Here is a 22614-nt window from a genome sequence, read left to right as displayed (position 1 = left end):
TTTGAAAGCACCACTACCCACGACCTTGGTGTTCTATCTGCCGCCCCTACCAGCATACCACCGGCAGCCTCCGGGTTCTCAATGCCATGTGCAGAATTTGACAAGTTTAGGAGTGCCTTGATGTATCTATCCTTACTTTCAATATTCTTCACCTGAATATATCTTCATAGACTATCAAATGATTTAGTTTGGCTCTACTGGAAGTACAAAATATGAATCAAATATTTTTCATTATTTGGAAAACAACTATTTCGATGGCCATTTGCAATCCGAACAGTAAGTTTCTTGACTATATGACATCCTTTATTAATGGATTGATATAACCTTTTTCCTTAATTGATAACTATAAATCGCTGGGGTTAATTTTCCTCACTTATTCTATCCATATATTGAGTTTACGTCGTTATATATAATTATATACAAATTTTAATTGAATCTTGAACTCGAAATAAGTTTAAGAGAGAGTTTTCACGTCTCTTGCTGTAGATAATTCATTTTGATTTTTGCTTCGGATCTTGATTGAGGGCATTGTTTTCATCGAGATGTAGATTTTAGTCTATTGCAAAGTGTTGGGACTGATGGAGTGAGAGCGATGGTGCGGTATTTTTTTCAACAATTATATATTTTGATTATTGCAGTGGATACATCAATTTAGTCTTTCCTGTCTTTTACTGTTGATAATTACATTTCACTTTTACTTCGAATAAATGAAAGTTTAGTCTTCTGCAAAGTGATGGAACTGGTGTATTGAGAGAGACCAATGTGCTGTTTCTATTCGGTAACATTTTTGGTTATTAGAGCGGACTCGTGATTAGGCATATGCTTGCAGACTAAGCGTATAGCTCCATCTCAGGCAAGTCATTGTTTTCCCCATTTTCATGTTATCTATATAAATATATTAGTAAGATAAGTTAATATTTACATTTGTGTCATAGATAGCAGAGTACTTCATCTCAGCTATAGAAGAGTCAAACAATCAAAATCCACAGGCACCGCTACTAATTTCTTTTGATCCTGATAAAGTCAAAGGCAAGCTGTTGCTTCCACTCAAAGACTTAGAAAAGATACTTTGGTGTGTATTTTTTTTATGGTCAAATACACAGATGGATGTTGTTTTGTCATTGTATTTCAAAAAAAATGGCATGCCTGGTATCTGTATTTGACTTTATTTAGGCCTCAGCTACTAATTCTTAGCCATTAGTTTGTGCAGGAAGTGAATTATGAATCCTAGATGGTATCTTCATAGCAGCTAAGGATTACATTGATTGTTATCCATATCAATCGAGATAAAATTTCACCACTACAATCCCAAGGCAGAAAGCAGAGAATTAAGATTCCATTTCAAAATTCTTTCATTGCTTCAACGCCTTCGTAATAAAAAACGTCAGTCTCTAATTTTGTTAAGTTCATATGTCAACCTCAACTACACACTGTTATTAATGTGCGTCCAAGGGGCTCAAATTCCTACCTAATCCTACCTTCTCTAATATTGTTCTTTTAAATTTTTTGGTTTATGTATTTGAAATTGAAAACTATATGTTGTTTGCTACTCGTTTAGATTGTGTAGTATAACAACAACTGATGGTGGATCTATTTCTCTGCTATTTGTGTCTCTTAGCTGGTGATTCTTCTAAAATATTTTTCTATGTTTTTTATGCAGATGTTATGTTGCTAACTTAGGGATCACATATTGAGTTTTAGTGTTGGAGAAGACATAACAGTTGAGATATTCATATTTTTGAGTAATTAATATGTGTTGTTCTTCTCATTCTTTCCTTTTAATAAAGCAACTAGACAATATGAGTAGATAAGTGGTTTGCAACATACAAGTGTTGTAGAAGCTGTCTTCACCTACGTTTCTTGAACGACATGTCTTTCGAAGTAGTGTTTAATCGTTCACACTCACAAATATATCATGTTGCATTTTTAGATCATGTGATTTTCATATGTTTCCTTATTACTTGAAGTTATGTAATCATGCATCTTAGAGTTATATAAAGGAAGGGGTAAAATTTGCGTACACCCTACCCTCCTTATACCCCACATGTGGAAGTACACTAAGTATATTTTCGTTGCATCTCAGGATTATATGTTGAAAGATGTGAATATTTGCTATCATTTTTCGCAAGAAAGTATTTCTCAAAAGGCTTGACGTAAGTATAGTAAGCAATTAATTATAATGCAACTTATTTTTCATGTTTTTTTCCTTCTTAAGGATTATTATTCAACTGAAGACAAGGCTATGGAAAGATAATCTCAAAAATAGTTATACTTGACTATAATGTATGATGATATAACACATTCTTGCCTTCTTAAGATGATTCGAGTAGATATATATTTATTGTTTAGGAAACTATTTTACCTATTTTATTGTGAATTCCTCATGTGACTTTCTTTTCTCTTCTTATTTAGAATTATTTTTTTGTCACCACCGGCTAGCATTTTTCTGAGTAATATTCTCGAAAGACTGTCACAAGTAGGGTTGTACGCAAACCGATAAATCGCACCAAATCGATAAACCGAACCAAACCTGAAAAAAAAACGAATAGTGGTTTGGTTTGACTTGGTTTGGTGTTTGGAAAAAAAAAACCGACCATTATAGGGTTGGTTTGGTTTTAACTAAAAAAAGTTAAACCGAACCCAAACTGACCCGATTATAGATATACTACTTTTAAATTATGTTATACATAAAAAAAATTATTAAAATGTAATTTATAAATATATTTTTAAATTTTTTCATAATTTTTGTTTTCTTTCTTACATTTAGATTTGGACTTGAGAAATCCATCTAAATAATATTAAAAAAAAGACCATCTTATAAAGTTATATTATAAAGTTAAAACTTCAAACAATATTCTGCCTCCATCTTATATGTTGATATTTTGTACTAGAACTCTTTTTAAGAAGCACTGCTCTGTGGTTTTTATTAGATACTATGAAAAATCCGAGAAAAATTGATATCGAAAAATCCGACTTTTATTGGTTTGGTTTGGTTTATAGATTTAATAACTCGACACAAATGGTTTGATTTGGTTTGTAAAAAATCCGAACCAACTCGGTCCATGTACACCCCTAGTCACAAGGATTGTTTACAGTAATGTTGTTTGCTATTTGTACAATCCTGTTTTGGTGATCTATTAAAGATAAAGGGGAAAAAACTATAGCTTTATAAATGTTGCTTATTGTTCTAAAGTTTGGAACTTATTGTTAATATGTTTTGTTTTTGCGTTGTTGTTTGTTAATTTGGGTTGCAAGTCCATTGGAGATTGAGAAACAATCATCGAGTAATAGTGTGCTTTGCTTTGGAATATTTTTGCTACGTTTTTTTACGTTGCTTTGGAACTCAGTAGATATTTTTTTAAAACAAATGTTGCAAACAAAATTTGTTCTCCATGGTCTATGTCCGTAAGTGCAACAAAGATGGCACTGTATGTAAATTATGGATCATTTATGTTTCTATGTAAGTTGACCTTCGTACAAGTTATTGACCATGATTATGTATCAATTATTATATTTAAAGTTTTAGTTTTTTGATTTGTTTGAGTTTTAAACAGAACAAACCAAGAAAGGTTCGTGAAATATGTCTTCATATTTTGTTATGATTACGTATATACTATAAAAAAATGATAATTTGAAATTTTTTCAGAATATCTAAGTTGAGAAAGATCCACTTTTGATATTTTTGAAAATTGACAAAGAGCGATATTGATGGAAAAGTAATTTTTTGGCATAATACATAAATATGTCATTTAACTTGGTCTCATTTCACATTTATGCCATCCAACTTTGAGTATGTATAAATAGACACTTAAACTTGTATAAAATTGAACAAGTACACACACATGCCATATGTGACACAATACACGTAGGACACCACGTAAGACACAAAATTGTCATGTAGGATGTCATATAAGACGAATGTGTCTATTTGTTCAAGTTTTGGATAGTTAAAGTGTCTACTTGTGCATTAGTAAAGTTAGAAGTCATAGTTGTCAGCTGAAGCCAAGTTAAGGGTCATACTTATATATTATGCTTAATATATTTATACTAATCATGTGAAAAGGTGCTGTTTTAATAGAAATTTTATTTTCGCGCGGTAAATTCCCTAGTATAAAAATGTTTTTAAAATATAGTTTGTTTTCCACGAAAGTTAAGAAATAAATATTTTTAAAAATAATTATAATATAAAATATGACATAGATATTTGTATAGCTATGAATCATTTCTATAAAGATAAAATGAATATTTTAAAATTAATTTATTTTTATATTTTTTTCAGATAGATTAAAAAGAAAGTCATATAGATTAAAATAGAGGAGTATTAAATTAAAATTTGTATTCTTTTTTTAAATAAATTAAAAATAATAAATAATTTTTTTAGAAAAAAGATTTTTTTTAAAAAAATAAAGTGAAAGTTGGAGAAACTTTATTACTTATGACATCAGGCGAGCTACTTTTTTTTTATCTCAAAGGAGACTAAGTAGCACATGAACACGTACACGGTGGTCTCAAATTCGCCTCATACACATTCTAGAAGAACTGAAATTCTTGTTGTTCTTAAGGGAAGACTCAATGTTGATTTTGTCCTTTCTAATTAACCTTGGCCTAAATATGAAGAACAAGATTCTGAATCCTGGCAATTATGTTTTTTATTGTCACAACAAAATGGAGTAACTGGTAAAGTTGCTGCCATGTGACCAGGAGGTCACGGGTTCAAGCCTGGAAACAGCCTCTGGCAGAAATGCAAGGTAAGGCTGCGTACAATAGACCCTTGTGGTCGGGCCCTTCCCCGGACCCTGCGCATAGCGGGAGCTTTAGTGCACCGGGCTGCCCTTTTTTAACAAACAATATGATAAACGTAATATTATTATACCAAAACAATAACGTATATATCTCGCTTAGTACATCTAATACAAAGATCAAGTAAAACCAATCAACATGACTGGATAATTGATCTTGAAGTTTATTAACGATTACAAAATAAAACACACATTATAAATAATTATAGCACCATAGATAGTTTGGCTTATACGGCTAATTTAGTTGTTGTCCCACCAGAATTGTGACTGGAGATAATCCACAACTTTCTTATCAACCTGGAATGCTTTGGCAAGGACATCGTCATTGATTGGTGGGTCTGAGCCAAATACTGCATTTGCAATAGTGATGACTCCTGGATTTTGACTACTCAGTCCAGCAAATGCAACAGCGTTAGTCTTTCCCACATTAAATTGAAAATGAATGAGACCTATCGGAAAAACAAACACATCTCCAGGATGTAGGATTTTGGTAAAAAGCTTATTCTTCATATTTGGACCAGGATTCGAAAGGACAAATCCAACGTAGAGTGTACCCTCAAAGACAGCAAGAACTTCAGTTCCTCTGGGGTGAGTATGAGGTGGGTTGAGACCGTATGGTGCAAAATCAATACGAGCTAAAGAAATGCCCAGAGTGTTCAGTCCAGGCAAGTTATTGACGTTCACTGCAGTTACAGCTGATCCAAGTTGATTTGAAGTATTTCCGGGCATGTTTAGCCCTGGTCTAAAGAAGTCATCAGCAGTGACATCCATTGGATCCTTGCAAAATTTTCCATTCACGAAAACTATACATAGAAATCATAATTAGAAAATGAAAATAACAACAAAATACTAGTAATTAAAAAAATAGCCATGTATCAAATTCTGTGTGTTAATAATTACCAGCATTCATGGAGTCATTAACAGCAACACAAAAGTCTTGTAAAGGACTAGGATCAGATGCATGGCTTATTGAAGTCACCACAGCCAATATAGCAATGGCTAATACAAAGGATTTAAGAGCCATTACTAATTAGAAACTCTATATATATTGTAACAATTTGTTTGATGTGAGAAATATGATAAGAGAGGCATGCCTATTTATAGATGATTTTTTTTTGATTTAGTCATCAAATTAATTAAACTTATACTAGACAAAGTTTGGATTAGGCTTCCTACCATAATAATTTACCAAGTCATAAATGGTGAATATTTAAGCATTTGAGTCATGATTTTCCATCAAAAGCTATATATGAAAGACTAAATTAACACTTAATCATATTTTTAGAGAACGTACAAATAGTCTATAGCTACTATAAAGACTTCATCATATTTTTCAAGGAAAATTAAAATCTCTAATTAATTGGGACAATGCTTTACATCTTTAAAAAAAATTGGATAATTTTTGCCTAGAACAATCAAATAATATAAAAGCCAAAAAAAAACAAATGAAACTATTATAGAGATGCTTGTATCAAGAGGAAAACTCACAAGTTGGGTCAATACATAGGTGATAATATTAGATTGTGATAATAAAGATAGATCTAAGATTTAAATTTAATGAGTTAAATATTTAAAATTTTCGTCATTAATATTACATTTTAATAAATTTCTCTATATATATGTATCGTTGTTGTATGTTAAAAGTTATGAGTTCAAATGAATATGTAGCCAAAAGGCTACATCCTCCTGATTGGAGCACAAAATATTAACAGTAATAATAAGAAATTGGTTAAATTAAGAGAAGTTTGAATTGGTAAATAAATGTGAATTAATTGAATTGGTAAAATGTTTCCTTTCTCTCAAACTTTGATCATGCGTTGCCATGTCAAAGCATGTAAACTATTGAAAGTTTTGAGGCAGCATTATTAGTCCTTTTAACTTTAATTTTCTGATTTTCCAATTTTGACTTTATTACTTTTTTTTGTTGAATCATTTATATTTGTTTCTTTAGTAGAGTGAATAACATATAGAGGGATGATTAATTGATTATAGTTAAGATTTTCCTTCTAATTTTATTTTTTGTGGTACTCTTCTAATTATTTCCCAATGCTGCGTACTGACCATTTCCAATGGGCCGGGGGATTAATTAGTCTTTGTAGTTGTTGAAGAAGAGTCCATCAGGATTTTGGTTTATTATAAACTAAACATGAAAGACTTGGTAATTAAGCAGCTGTCTTAATTAATTCATTGTTTATTATTTTGAGGAAGTTTAATTAGAGGACTCATCTAGAAATTTCCCAAAAATAAATACATGGCTTTAGCTTATTTCATGTTCATTAAAAACATAAAATATAATATACTAAGTTATTCTTATAAATAATTTCTTGAGAATTGAGCATTGTTAATAGTAAGAAATATGCAATCATCCTGCCCCATAATGTTATCCATTTTCCCCTACGTTATTTCTTAAGAAATCATAAATAAGATGAGTGTCTTTATTAATTTATCCTTATTCACTCTTTTGAAAAAGAAACATTTTGGAACTTATAAACTTATTTAGGCTTTCAAAAAAAATATTAATTGTAGTGCTAAGGAATTTTTTAATTAATTTTATCTTAATTTAGTAAATAGACAAGTAATTTATAATACGGTGGACATTAATATAAGACAAAAGGAGTTGTTTAATATATATAAGAGTATAGTTAAAAATAATTACACTAATTTTTATCTTGAATTTCTAAAATGATAATTACTTTTGAAATAATTTAATTTTTTTTGTTAAAGCTACAATTATTTTAGAAAAAATAGGGAGGGTAGTAGATTAATTGTCTAGATAAGTATGACGTTTGTTCTGATGTTGCTTGTCATTACCATTGCCATATTGACTTTGGCATCTTCACCTAGCACGACTTTTGTGTTTTTATTAGTGACTCTAAAACGACTGGTAAATGCTTAATTACTGTTTCTTCGATCTAAAATTATTTATCATAAATTTTAAAAATAAATATCTCAAATTACTTATCATTTTAAAAATTTAAGATAAAATTAGTTATTTTCTCCCCCATTTTATCTTTAGTAATTATTATTCTTGAATATTATATATATATATATATATAAATACCTTAATTATAAGGTGATATTAGATTATTCAAATATTAATAAAGGATAAAATAAAAAAAACATCTCCTCATTAATATTTTTTAAGAACAGTGAAAGAGATCAATCACAACAGATAATTTGAGACTGAAAGAATACTCAAATTTTATTCGTTTTAGATGAATATAAAGTACTTATTTAATGTTTTTCAAAATTTGTGTTATGTTTTGTTTACTCTCTACTTTTTAGTTTTTGCTTTCTAATAATAGAAAATACATAAAATGACCCTCAATTTGGTAGCCAAACTTATTTTGACACTTTAATTTTATTGATAATTTTTTACCCTCCTAATCTCATTTCAATTGAATTTAATACCATCTGCCAAACACACATAAAAGTCATATGAAATTTCAACACCCACATATTTTTGTTATTTTATAATTTCAAAATTTAACCTTTTTACAAAGTTTTAAATTTTCTTGAAAAATAAGGACTCCCAATACAGAAAAACGAGATTTTATATATTGAACTGTTCAATATTAAGAACTGACGGCGGCAATGGCGTGCAATTGACGGGTATGATTTTTTTATTTTTTTTTGTGAAATCATTGAAATAGCAGTCTCCAACCCAAACAAGAACAAAATTTGGATCATCAAAACAGTGTCCTTTTTCGACGAGTTGATTAGAAAATTTTAAGTACATTTTTATGGAAATCGAATTATTATTATTTTTTGAAAAAAAAAATCTCTATTTTTTGTTCAATTAATTAGCTTTGAAAAATCTGAATAAACAAAAAAGAATTTAAAAAAAGAATCAAAATCAAAATAAATCTTGATGTGGCAATGACATGGTAATGATGTGATGCGTGTGTAATGCACTTTCCATTGTGAGATTGGTATTATATTTTTAAGGTGATATTTAATTCACTTCAAAATTGTTAAAAAATATTTAAATGTCCGTGTAGTTAAAGTGCTAAAATAAATTTTGCTGCCAAGTTAAAGGAATGGCCTAAACAAGCCAAAATATCGTCGATGAACACTATCACAAAGGAGACTAAGTAGCACATGAACACGTACACGGTGGTCTCAATTCGCCTCATACACATCCTAGAAGAACTGAGATTCTTGTTGTTTTTAAGGGAAGACTCAATGTTGGTTTTGTCCTTTCTAATTAACCTTGGCCTAAATATGAAGAACAAGATTCTGAACCCTGACAATTATATTTTTTACTATAACAACAAACAATATGATAAACGTAATATTATTATACCAAAACAATAACGTATATATCTCGCTTAGTACATCAAATACAAAGATCAAGTAAAACCAATCAACATGATTGGATAATTAATCTTGAAGTTTATTAACGATTACAAAATAAAACACACATTATAAATAATTATAGCACCATAGATAGTTTGGCTTATACGGCTAATTTAGTTGTTGTCCCACCAGAATTGTGACTGGAGATAATCCACAACTTTCTTATCAACCTGGAATGCTTTGGCAAGGACATCGTCATTGATTGGTGGATCTGAGCCAAATACTGCATTTGCAATAGTGATGACTCCTGGATTTTGACTACTCAGTCCAGCAAATGCAACAGCGTTAGTCTTTCCCACATTAAATTGAAAATGAATGAGACCTATCGGAAAAACAAACACATCTCCGGGATGTAGGATTTTGGTAAAGAGCTTATTCTTCATATTTGGACCAGGATTCGAAAGGACAAATCCAACGTAGAGTGTACCCTCAAAGACAGTAAGAACTTCAGTTCCTCTAGGGTGAGTATGAGGTGGGTTAAGACCATATGGTGCAAAATCAATACGAACTAAAGAAATTCCCAATGTGTTCAACCCAGGTAAATTGAGGACGTTCACAGCAGTTACAATAGATCCAACTTTATTTGAAGTATTTCCAACTACGTTTAAGCCTGATTTGAAGAAGTCATCAGCAGTGACAACCTTTGGATCTTTGCATACTTTTCCATTCACGAAAACTGCATAATAAGAAATTATAATTAGAACATATATATTATATATATATATATATATATATATATATATATATATAACACAAACTAGCTAGCTAGTGTTACGTTAATTAAAATTATGATTGAAATTATAAGTTTATGTAGTTCGATAATAATATATTTACCAGTAGTCATGGAGTCATTAACCGCAACACAAAAATCTTGTAAAGGACTAGGATCAAAAGCATGGCTTATTGAAGTTACCACAGACAATATGGCAATGATTAATACAAAGGACTTAAGAGCCATCGATCACTACTAATTATTAGAAACTCTAAAACAATCTAATTTGTTATTGTTCTCTTTGTTTATGTGTTATAATTTGATAAGAGAGGTATGCCTATTTATAGATAAAAGATTGTTTGAATTAGTCCTCAAATTACTTCCCCTAAACAAAGTGTGAATTAGCTTCTAATTAGCAATTACCAAGTCATAAATGGTAGTAAAATTTTGACCATTTGAGTCGTGAAGTTGGGTCAACAACTATAAGGACTAATTAATCTTATAATTTTCTGAGAACGTACAAACAGTTTATAACAACTACATATAAAATTAAGGAGTCATCATGCATATTTATGGAGGATCTATTATTGGAAACCTTCATGATAATATTGGATGTGGAAGAAAAAAGAAGTTGAGTATGATAGAAACTTTAACAATAAAAATAATAAGATTATTAATGCATATGGGATCCCAACAATGATCACAAGATGTAGACCTTATAAACATCCAAAGCTATTATTACATTTGGTAAGTTAGAAATTATCAATCAATAACTATATTGATTATTAATTTCTTAAAATTGAATTTATTATAACTGATGACTACGGAAATTTATGCAGTATTTGAATAAGACTATGTTAATTTGAAGTCTTTCTAACCATCAATTGTAAAGATTAATTGGATAATATAATTAGAATTTTAATGTGAGAATTGTAACTTTGAACATGAAGGATAATGTTAAGTTCAGTAACCATGGACTTATGCCATGGATTTAGAGCTGCAATTCAGTTGAGATCAAAACGTCTAAGCTGGAGAAATAAAAAATAGAGAAAGAGAATTTTCATTTCAGAGAAAATTGTTACTCAATTACAATGAGATATATGGTATTATATACACCTCCGATTCACACTAAAACTAACTCGTCACTAACCTTCTTAGCATAGTTGTAACAAACTACTCTAACTAACTCTGCATAAGTTAGTTATAACTTCCCTAACTAACTGCCACGTCACTGTGCTCAATACTCCCCCTCAAGCTGAATGGTTGGAATATATTCTTCATTCCAAGCTTGTCAAGCAAATGATAATGTTGAGCCTTGCCTAGACCTTTAGTAAACAAATCAGCACATTGTTCTTTAGTGCCAATGTGATATGTTTTGATCAGCTCTTGTTGTTTTTTTTCCTTACAAAATGACAATCTATGTCAACGTGTTTGGTTCGTTCATAAAAGATGGAATTGGCTGCTATTTGGATGGCAGCCTTGCTATCACAAAATATGTCTATTGGTTGTATAACTTGAACTCCAAGTTCCTTGAATATGCCTGTTAGCTAGGATAACTCAGCCACTACCGAAGCCATGATTTTGAATTCAGCTTTGCTGAACTTCTGGAAATTGTCTCTTGCTTTTTTGATTTTCCATGATATCAGTGAGGTACCAAACTTGACCATGTAACCTGTTACTGACTGTCACGCCCCGAGAGGGTACCCTAGGCGTGGCCGGCACTCAGAAACCATCTCTGGCTTCCGAGAGAACCACTTGGTCTCATTACTCATTTGTTCATCAGCGGAAGACTTAATAATACTAATGTGGGATTGTCATAATCAAAGGAAAAATATATAATTCTTAGAAGAAGTAGTTTCTAAGGAGAACTACTCCGATTACATCATCAGACTCTGTCTATGAAGCCTCTAATACTCTTAGATGGTGCCAATGACATGTCCATGGCTACCTCAAAAGAAACATCACACTCAACAATAATAAAAGGATAAGGAGTTCCTTCGAATACAAGAAGGACTCACCAAATAGCTGAAAAGAAATGATCTTCAACGATGCGCCTGTTGAGGATCTCTAACACCTGTATCTGCATCATAAAACGATGCAGGTCGAATGACGTCAGTACGTGGAATGTACGAGTATGTAAAATGGCAGGAAGGTAAGGACAGATATCAAGAAACTCCTCTCAAGAAAACTCAGCTCAGAACTCAACATCATCTCAACATGAATATGTAATGCAAGTTTAAAATATAATAATAAAAATAATAGTAATAAGCAATGCTTACTCAGTGGGAGTTTCTCTAACCGACAACCATCACTTATGAGCTAGCGATGATACAACGAAGCGATGTCGTTGCCACATCCATCCAATACCTTGCCAGGGTCGGACATCACCATCTTGGATCCATTCATCAAAGTCCTCTTTTTGGGACTTAAGAGGCATAGCCTCCATCCTACGCTGGCTACGTAGTTATGGGGTTTGAGTCAATTAAACTCTTACCCAACTCGGTGCTCAATACTACTCCCAAAATATATGCTCATATTAAACTCATCATCTAGTCTCATTGGACTTTAATTTAAATCATCAAACTCATCTCATTTCATGTTCATCAATCATTATACTTCCAAAAACATCATTTAAATCTCATCAAAACATCTTGCTCAAAATATCATTTTCTCAAATTCATTCAAATTCAACTCTTTTGCTCTTTCAAAACTCAATAAAATACATATATAGTATTAATTCATATAACTCTCTTTTTATCAATAAAAATAATAAAAACCCAACATCTTTACTCAAAACATATGTAAAAATATTCATGAACATCAAATCAATTAGAATTCATGGGAAAGTAGCCATGAACAATAATTCCAATAATATGAGAGATAACAATAATAATAATATTAATGCATAAATATATCAAACTCAATAGAAGAAGAATTAATTCATCTAGAATTCAAGATTTGAATAAAACTCAACTATAACTCAATTATAATAAATTTAAATATTGGGCGCATGGACGAACTCAATCCAATGCTATGAAAGCCTTACATACCTTAAATCCGAAGGTTTACTCCGAATTGGAATACTCTTGGATCCCTAGCCTTTTCTCCTCGACGGAGCGTTTTGTGTACTACCCGGAGTATAAGAATAACCGGAGTAGTATTTTTATACTACTAAAACTAAAACTATATTTGAGAAGAAGTATATAGAGAGAAGAAATGCTTAGGAAAGCTTGATGAATAAAATGAGGAAATAAGGTGAGTATTTATAGGTGGGAAAGAGGGACCTAACAATAAATAAAATAATTATAAAGAAAAATCTGAAAATTTAATGGAATATATTGATGTCATGGATGATGTTAAATGGAGGACAATTTATGTCATGCATGATGTCAAATGCATCTAGATGTTTCCATGGTAGGTAAGATGAGTTCTTTTTAACCGAATACTCATTTTCGAAGCTACGTTTGAATAAGATAAATTCCTTATTAGGATTTGGTTTCTTCATAAGAATTGTAGATATGGAAGTCTAGTTTCATATCGTTCAAGAATCAACCAATTTGGAGCAACCTACAGTGAGATATGAATTTTCTTCTATCAACACTCAATTCCGTCACAGCACTATATCTTGCAAAGATTAATTTATTTGACCTACTTATACTCCGAATTTGAAGTTATGTTCTTCATGAAAGTTGTAGGTAAGGATGTTGTGATTACCCAGAAATTTGAATCACCTAATTTGGACCAACCTATGAAAAGTTATGCCCAAAATACAAAGGCTGTATTATCTTTGTCGAGAATTGAAATACCGACATACAACAATTTAGGGGTTGTTACACTGACTTTCTAATATATATATAAAAGAGAATCTTCAGGTCGATGACGTGGCACTTTCCTAAGTCGAAATATTATTTTTTTAATATCTTTTAACCTAATTTTTACAACAACCACAACAATAGTCTCATCAGTCACTAATTACAAGCAAATAGAAGTCGCAACCTTTAACTGGAAAACCCCAACAACCGCATTAACCCCTCTTCGCAAAACATAACGACAATTACATATTAATGTTGATGCTGTTGAGAAATAATGCATCTGTCGGCTGTGTCTCTCTTCCGTTTTATTGCTGCACTTTGAAGAACTCAAGTAGTTGCTAACACTTTTACAACTTTCACAATACTGATAGTCTTCGTGCTTGGTAGTTTCATCGTTGCAAAAGGTCGGTTTACTCTTGAAAGTTCTTTTATAGTCTTGGACTATAGGTGCAGGATAATCCACAAAATTTACAAGTTCACATGGCATATCCAAAATCTTGAATGCATTTTTGTATACTGGTGTAGATGACCTCGAACCATGGATAAAATGGGGCTACGACATATCTCCTATGACATATGGACAGAATGCAATTGCCATCAATGAGTAAACAATTTACTTCATGTTTAATGGGTTTCTTCACTTTTCCCGTCTCATTCATCTTTGATGGGTTTTATGACAAGGAACGATGACTTCACGAACAGAGAATTTTTTGGTATGCGTGTTGAAAGTTTTATGATTTTTTGGCACTTTTGCTTTTGAAATTATGATTTTCCTAGACACATAAATTCGGAACAATTATATTGATCATCCAACAGTTCCTCATTGCAGAATAGAGGGAGAACGGATCAAACAATTCATATTTGATTTGTTCTCTGATTTTTCCTTTTCATTTTGAATGTAAATGGACATGTAATTTGGCGGCCATTGTTTCTCGAGTAAACAAGTCAAGAGATCTCCGGCAAGTCTTTTTTTTTTTTTTTGATAAGCCGTATATATACATACAGAGCGTCGTGCCAGCACGGCCGCAACATATGTTATTTCGTTTGTTCTATTTTATGTGATATAGTTATAATTCTGAGTCAATCTTTTTTTTATAGATATTTTAAATATTTAAGCTGTTAATTATTGTAAATGATACAACTTTTACGTAACTTTTACATAATATATGTAACTCCTTTTATCTCAATTTATGTGTTGCATATGGATTTTGAGAATCAATCAATTTGTTTATATATTTATTTTAGATATGTTAAGTAATTAATTATTATGATTTATAATACTTTTTCATGTAATTTTCACAAAATATATATTACCTTTTTCCCCCCCAATTTACGTATTACAGTAGAAATTTTTTGAATTAATTATTGTGATTTGTAGTGTTTTTAAGATAACATTTATGTAACATATGTAATTTAATCCATTTTTATATGCCTTTTAAATATTTGAGGCCTTGAGTTGAGAATTTGAAGAACTTTAAGCCAAGGTTTGACTTTGGTCAACTTTTGGAGTTTTGATGCTCGAAATGGAATTCCGACAACTCCGTTGGATTCGGGAGATGGTTTTTGGTCTAGAAGAAGTGTTGGTTGAATTTTTAGAGGTTCCGAGTCCGCTTTGGTATTTTGAAGGCCTAAGTTGGTTTAGTTGCGACTTTTTGAGTTTTGGGTCAAAGAGATCTCGAATTCAAATTCTGATAGTTCCATCAGCTCCGGAATGACCAAATTAGGCTAGTATCACTGTTGGAATGACTATCGAGGCAATCGATACGAGTTTGGAGCCATTTGGCGCTTTTGACTTGAAACTTAGCCTATGGTTGACTTTGGTCAACATTCTTGGAAAATGCGCTCGAATGAAAATTCTGACAGCATGGTTAGTTTTAAAATATTGATTTTGGTCTAGGATGACCCTTAGTTCTCTTTTCGAGGCTTCTGGACTAATATCGAGGCCCGTTGTGGAATGAGGCTTAAAGTGCCTCTTGGGTGTGGGAATTCTGAATGTGCCATTGAGTCAGGAACGTCAAATTTAGTGGGTAAGCATATTTGGTTTATTTTTATCGAATTCTGAACGAATCTCGAGCACCCCAGCGGAGATTTTGATTATTGTTTTCTAAAAATTGCAGCAGTGCTGCCAGCAGCCCTTTTATTTCTTTTTTTGGGGTGGGGGGTGGGGTAGGAGGGTTTCTCCAACTTTAAAACTCCATAACTTGAGCATTAGGGCTCCAAATTGGTTGATTGAAAAAGCAAACTTGTGAGATTTTTTGTGGAGAATGCATTTGAGAGATTGAAAACTGATTTTGAGCATTCGATTCAGGTAAAAATCATAATTTTATTTATAGCAGTGTCCATTTTCGAATTGAGTTTTTGAAGAACTTTGAGAAATTATTTCTTGGCCTATATAAACCCGATTTTGGTGATTCAAGAGTCTAAATTCAATAGAAATTCATGAGGAATCTCGTGGTAATCTCAGAAATGCGAGAGGAAGATTTGTTTGAGGTAAAAATGCATTTTTATTTACTGATTTAGTATTTTTCGGAATCAAATTTTATTAAATTTTGGAAGAGTGTATCTTGGTCAGTATAACTCCTTTTTGAGTGATTCTTGAGGCTAGATTGTGGGGTATTTCTCAAGAAACATCATGGTATAATTTTTTTTATTGAGAGATTTTCGTTTTTGAGAAATCGATGCGTAAAGAGGCTGCCTTGTTTGTTTTCTTATTTGAAAATGTGGGAATTGATTGTTTGATCGTCTTGCGTTATTTTTCCACCCCAAATTATGTCATAAATCTAATTTGTGAGCTTGGATGACGTTTAGAACCTATTTTGGGGGTCAAATCCAGAATTTCATATGTGGGTCCCACATTTTTCGTTTTAGACTCTAAAATTGATCCGTCTCCAAAAATTATGAAATTAGTGTCTAAATGACCATATTGACGTCATGGTTCTATTTTTGATAGCGTAGAAATATTTTGAGGTAGTTCAAAATAGAAAAGCTCCGGCACAGTGATTTGGAGCCCGCGTGTTTAGCCTACAGGTAGGCTACAATTTTACCTTTCTTTAGATTGAGATGGAATGTGTGAAAATATGTTGAAATAGTTGAAATTTGGGTTAGGTAGTTTGATTGTATATTTTAGGTGTTAAAAATCATGCTTTAGGCCTGTTATCGGGTTTTTCTGGATATTTAGAAGCATGTGTATCATGTCGTTATTTGTTAGTATTATAAGGAGAGTTGAATGAGCATGTTATTGATACTGTGGGGTATGTTGTCCTTAGTATAGGATGTAAATTTGCTTTAGATGTCCCGGCGTCGCTCCGGTGGACTTATATCCTTGTAGAATGGTGTAGCGGGCTAGTGCCTGGTAGTTTGGCCTTAGTTAGGCGTTACCCTTGCTATTAAAAATATCCTCATTCATAAATCAATATAATCATGACTTTTGTGATGCGTCGGCAATACTAGATTTCGTGATCGTTGACTTTGGCTTCGGTTCCAATTTTGGTGGCATATCGATTGACTCATTTGGGAAAAGATTTTTGGTACTGTTGTATTCTAGTTGGGAAGTAAAATGTTTGTCATCATGGAATAAATTATCTGTGAGCATCTGGGTACCAAGTCCCGGCCTCTGTTATGAATTATCGGGGAGCATCCGGATACTCAACTCCGGCCTCTATCGGCTTGCTAGTATGACGAGCATCCAGTTACCCAGTCTCGGCCTCGATCATACCGATGTATTACGACGAGCATTCAGGTATCCAGTCCCGGCCTCGATCACATTTATGTATTATGGAAAGCATCCGGGTACCCAATCCCGGCCTTGACCACTTTGAACATTCGAGTAAGCATCTAGGTCCTAGTTCCGGCCTCGACCCCTAAGTCACCACTAGATCGATTGACTCTTGGAGATTCTGGGTTTGGAAATGATATAGTATTTTGGCTCCTAACATCGTCGATTCTTGGTTCCTAGCCTTGGTAGTTGTAGCTATTCTGTGTACTCGGCAGGCTTATGGGGATTCGTTCGGGTTTTTATTTAACTTGCGTACGAGTGTTCCGGTTGGGCTTATGGGGGCCCAGTTGGGTATAGTTAGCTGTAGTTCTCATAGGTAGTGTTATTTCCCCCTTTTTGATGCTTATGTTGATTCCTATTTAGGCTATTCCTCTTTTTCATATTATTTTTACCTTTTCTGCTCAGTCGACCTATGATGCCTACTGGGTACCTGTTGTCTTGGTACTCATACTACACTCTGCATCTACTTTCGTGATGCAGGACCGAGCACCAACTACCGCCGTGGATAGATCGAGCCTGTTACAGTCAGCTTCGGAGACTAGGGTGAATACTTGGCGTTTTTGGATCTGTCTCCTTCAATATGGATGGCCCGTCTTTTGCCTTTTAAGACTAGTCAGTTGTTATATATATTTTTGGTCCACTTTCGAGACTTGTACTCGTCTTTTATTTTATAACAGCTCTGTACTTGTGACTTCCAGATTTTGGGAGGGATCTCTAGTTGTTTATATCATGTTTTGGTTTACTTTCGCTTATTCTTTCTGCTTATCTTTATAATTCGTCACTCTTGTTTAGTTTCTGTCCTCAAACCCATTTCTTGAAGTTTCGGGTTGACGGATTGGCTTATCTACTGGTGGGTTATAGTAGGTGCCATCATGACCTAAGAAATCGGGTCGTGACATTTAGATATTTAAATTGTTAATTATTATAATTTATAATATTTTTTAAATATAATTTATGTGTCTCAATTTATATGGAACATATAAAATTTTAAAATTTAGCCTCTTTTTATATATTTTTAAATATTTAAATCGTTAATTATTATCATTTATAATAATTTTTTAATATAATTTTTAAATTATATATACATGTTACTTCTCATGTTTCAATTTATATGACATTACACGGCTATTGGTGTCATCACCCTGGAAAGAAGTGGAACCAACCAAGACAACATTTTATGGAATATATACTCAAAATTGTGTTAAAGGAGAAAGAATTGACATTCGAAAGCTGGTAGGGCCCCAAGTACTCAACAAGACATGAAATAAGAAGCAAAAATTACTTGATTGAGTGCTTTTTAAAAATTAATTACTGATTTTAGTGATATTTTTTATTTATTACCATTTATAGCAATATATAGCAATATTATGATAAATTTACACTTGTATTAAAAGTGAATTATGCATACAATATAAATGTATTATAAATATTTTAAAATATATATTATGTTTGTGTAGTAAGAAACTGACATAATGTATTATAAGTCTATTAAAGTATGTGATAAATGTATTATCCATCTATAAAACTTGTATTATATATGTTTTATAAATAGTTCTCTGTAACATGTATTAAAACTGTATTATAAATGTATTATAAGTGTTCAATAATTTTTTTTTATTGTTATAAATAATAAATATTTTTTTAATATTGTATATTTATGTAAGTTTCTCAAATAAAGAAAAGTAATGGAGGAAAAATAAACAAAAAGTAACACAAGTATTGATTTTAATGTACAATAAAATGAAACTGTTTAAGTATAAAGAAGTGAGGTACCATCTTATTAAAGCACAAACAAATATAAAATATAAGAAAAACCCCTGGCTGGAAGCAGGCATGTTGACCATTACCTTCTTCCCTAGCCTCTTCTATATATTATTATTAGTAGTAATGCAATAGGGCAAAAATCTTGTAAAATATATTCTACTACTACATTTCATTCAATAAGTCTTTTAATTTTAGTATGTGGACTTCTATTATATTTGAACTGAATTTTGATGTTATATTTTTTCGACTGCATATTTGCTCGATATCAACTTATGATTTGAGAACCGTGAAAGTTAGCATTATTGTATATTTTTTGGTTGTGGAATTAAGTAAATAATAAGGATATGTAAAGCAATGGGACTGATTGGTATGTGAGGCAAGTCATGAAGGGATTCAGACTGTTGATATCCCGAAATCATGTGAGAGTAATCATAGAGTTCAGCACTTTGCAATTTTCGTATTCTTGCACTGTGATCAATATGCTTTGTTATGCATTGTTTTTGTCTTGGTTTCTTTGCTCCGTTATTTTCTTGAATCAAGGTTCTATTGAAAATAACATCTCTATCCCAAGATAGCAATAAATATTTGTGTACACATTACACACTACCTTTTTCTAGATCCTACTTGTGGAACTACATTGAATATGTTATTTGAATTATCATTTGTATGTGGAACATTTCTTTCTTTCTTTTTGAAATTTAAAATCTATTTATTAAGAAACAAATGATGTGAGTAAGATTAATGAAGACTGGCATATGATATTTCCAATTTTTAATTATCAGGGTTTTTTTGTAAAGCCAATAGAGACATAGCGTGTGATTAGTAAAGCACATACAAGATGTATACAATCACTCTGTTTTAACGTGATTCTTTTACTTCCCAATGATTGCTATAAATTAACGCAATATAACATAATTTGGTATTGTCAATAGTTAAAGGAGAGGGTTGTCTGCGTAGATTAGAAGTTTGTTGATATCAATGATAAAATGGACAATTATATATAGTTTAGGACCTTCACATGTAGCCTTAGGTGTGGATACTTATAGGGAATTGTTTGGTAGTGTGTCTAAGAATAGTATTGAATAATATGTATAAGTAATGCTGGACTTTTTCTTATTTCATGTTTGGTTTGAGATATGAAGAGTATTTTTTCTTTAACCATACTTATCCATTGATTAATCGCTCCTGTCTTGCTAATATTATGGTTTGATATGTATTGATTTTAAACCCTATAATTCTGAATATGATATATATATATAAAATGTTGTTTAAAGAAGGTGGAATTTGATGAAAATTAAAATAATACTGAATATGGTGTATGGTGTGCTATATATTAATTATACACCCTTTAATATTAAATAGGATATATGATTTTCTATGTATTATTTATACACCCTATAATACTAAAAGAAGCAATGATTGAGATAGATTGAGTTTTGAAAGAAGGTCCAATGGGACCAAATTAATTGAGTTTTGAAAAGAGTCCAATGAGACTAAATGAGTTGATTTGAACTAAGTCCAAACGAGACTAAATGAGTATTTTGAGTATTTTACTCACCTGATAGATATGAGCATATTGAGTTTTGGGAGAAGTATTGAGCACCGAATTGGGTAAGAGTATAGTCCATACTCGAATCCCATGAACTACGTAGCCAACGTAGGAAGGGCTTGGACCGTTAAAGTCGGATGTTTCCCTATTTCATTATCCTGAAATGATAGGACTTGATTGATTAATGGATCCATGATTGGTTGATTCGTTCATACCCTGGCAAAGTATTGAACGGACGTGGCAACAACGTCGGTTTGTTGTACATCACTGGCTCATAGGTGATGGTTGTCGGTTAGAGAAACTCCCAAATTGAGTGGATTGTGCATGATATGATTGGTTTGATTGAGATTGTAGATGATTGAGTTGAATTGTAAAACATTGCTAAATTCTAATTTGCATATCTATTGAGTTGAGTCCTTTGACTTTATTGTTAAGTTGATTGTATATGATTGGATTGGATTAGATGGGATTGGATGGTATGTGATTGGATTGAATTGGATTGTATACGATTGGATTAGATTGGATTGAATCGTATATGACTGGATTGGATCAAATTGTATATGACTGGATGAGATCGGATTGTATATGGTTGGATTGGATCAAATTTAAATGATTTGATTGAATTGGATTGTACATAAATGGATTGGATTTTATATAATTGGTCTCAGTTTAAACTGTATTTTTACTTTAGACTTATGACACCTTGATTGAGTCTCCCTTATCTTTTAACTTGAGATATTTGCACCAATATTATTCTATCTTGACACATGTTTCATTCTTCCAAATTACATACTCGGACATTCCACATACTGACGTCCATTTAAACCTGCATCATTTCATGATGTAGAGACAGGTTTAAGAGATCATCAATAGGCATACCGTTGAAGATCTATTCATACTCAGATTATTGGTTAGTCCTCGGCTCACTCTCTACCTTAGCCTTAAGTCTGAACCCTCACTCTGAAAGTTCCTTCGTTTTATTTCAATAGAAGCTAGATTGTCACCTTCAATCCTAGAGAGAAAGAAGCTCTTCGTGGCAAACGTCTTGCATGTCTTTGTAATAATAACGGATATGCATTATGTTGTGCTTCTAAACGGCAGCAAATCCTTCTCACTTTTTTGATGCGAATTGAATACGTAGCTCTAAGATACCACTTATGTTATTCTTGCATCGAATTTAGTCTTTTCATTCTGATTTGAGGTAGCCATGAATTTGTCATTGGCACCAATTAGATAGTAGTGATAGAGGTTTCATAGACTAGATAGTGATGAGTCAATTGAGTATTTTATTTTTTGAATTATTCTTGTCGGACTATTTAATGACATAGATTGGAGTTCGATTTGTTGGCCCATAGCTTTTCTTCCTTGAGCTAGATTATTGATTGGAATTGTCTACCTAATTATCTCTTTATTTTAAGTCTTCAGCTGATTGAATGAATGAACAGATGTGTGATAAGTCAAAGTGATTCTATTGGGAGTCAGTAATGGTTTCTGAGTGTTGGCTACGTCTAGGGTACCCTCTTAGGGCGTGACAATTAGGATGATGGAATAATAGTAAGATGGGTCCCTAACCTACAGGTTTTAAGTTGTGAATAGGGTGGTAGTGGAACCGTATTATTTAGGGTGGTGAATACCCTAAGGGTGAGAATAAGGAGTGCACTTATTGGGCTGGGGTGACTAAATTGAGAAAGTTTAAGTATTATGACATCTCTTATTTCTTTGTTCATATATTATGCGGTGGGTATCAGATTAAATGACAATGCCTATCATTACGTGTTGTTTGTACTGATACTACTCTTGTTATTCCATTTGGCATAGTATGATTACAGGATCAGTTATATCTC

At 32.1% G+C, this 22614-nt stretch overlaps 2 protein-coding genes across 2 annotated transcripts; both read right to left on the bottom strand.

Moving 5' to 3' along the window:
- Window positions 1–4839: 4839 nt before the first annotated feature.
- Window positions 4840–5860, bottom strand: LOC129876564 (putative germin-like protein 2-1). Its single transcript, XM_055952023.1, has 2 exons — window positions 5700–5860; window positions 4840–5602 (listed from the first exon to the last, which is right to left on the bottom strand). Exons 1-2 carry the CDS (start codon window positions 5821–5823, stop codon window positions 5040–5042), a joined length of 687 nt encoding a protein of 228 aa, XP_055807998.1. The 5' UTR covers window positions 5824–5860; the 3' UTR covers window positions 4840–5039.
- A 3205-nt stretch (window positions 5861–9065) lies between these two features.
- Window positions 9066–10169, bottom strand: LOC129876563 (putative germin-like protein 2-1). Its single transcript, XM_055952021.1, has 2 exons — window positions 9993–10169; window positions 9066–9834 (listed from the first exon to the last, which is right to left on the bottom strand). The coding sequence occupies exons 1-2, from the start codon at window positions 10114–10116 to the stop codon at window positions 9272–9274; spliced, it is 687 nt and encodes a 228-aa protein (XP_055807996.1). The 5' UTR covers window positions 10117–10169; the 3' UTR covers window positions 9066–9271.
- Between the last annotated feature and the right edge of the window lie 12445 nt (window positions 10170–22614).

Source organism: Solanum dulcamara, chromosome 12, assembly GCF_947179165.1.
Source record: "Solanum dulcamara chromosome 12, daSolDulc1.2, whole genome shotgun sequence".
Taxonomy (NCBI): Eukaryota; Viridiplantae; Streptophyta; class Magnoliopsida; order Solanales; family Solanaceae; genus Solanum; species Solanum dulcamara.
The sequence above is the reverse complement of the archived record's forward strand: the minus strand, read 5'-3'. Positions and strand labels throughout refer to the sequence as shown.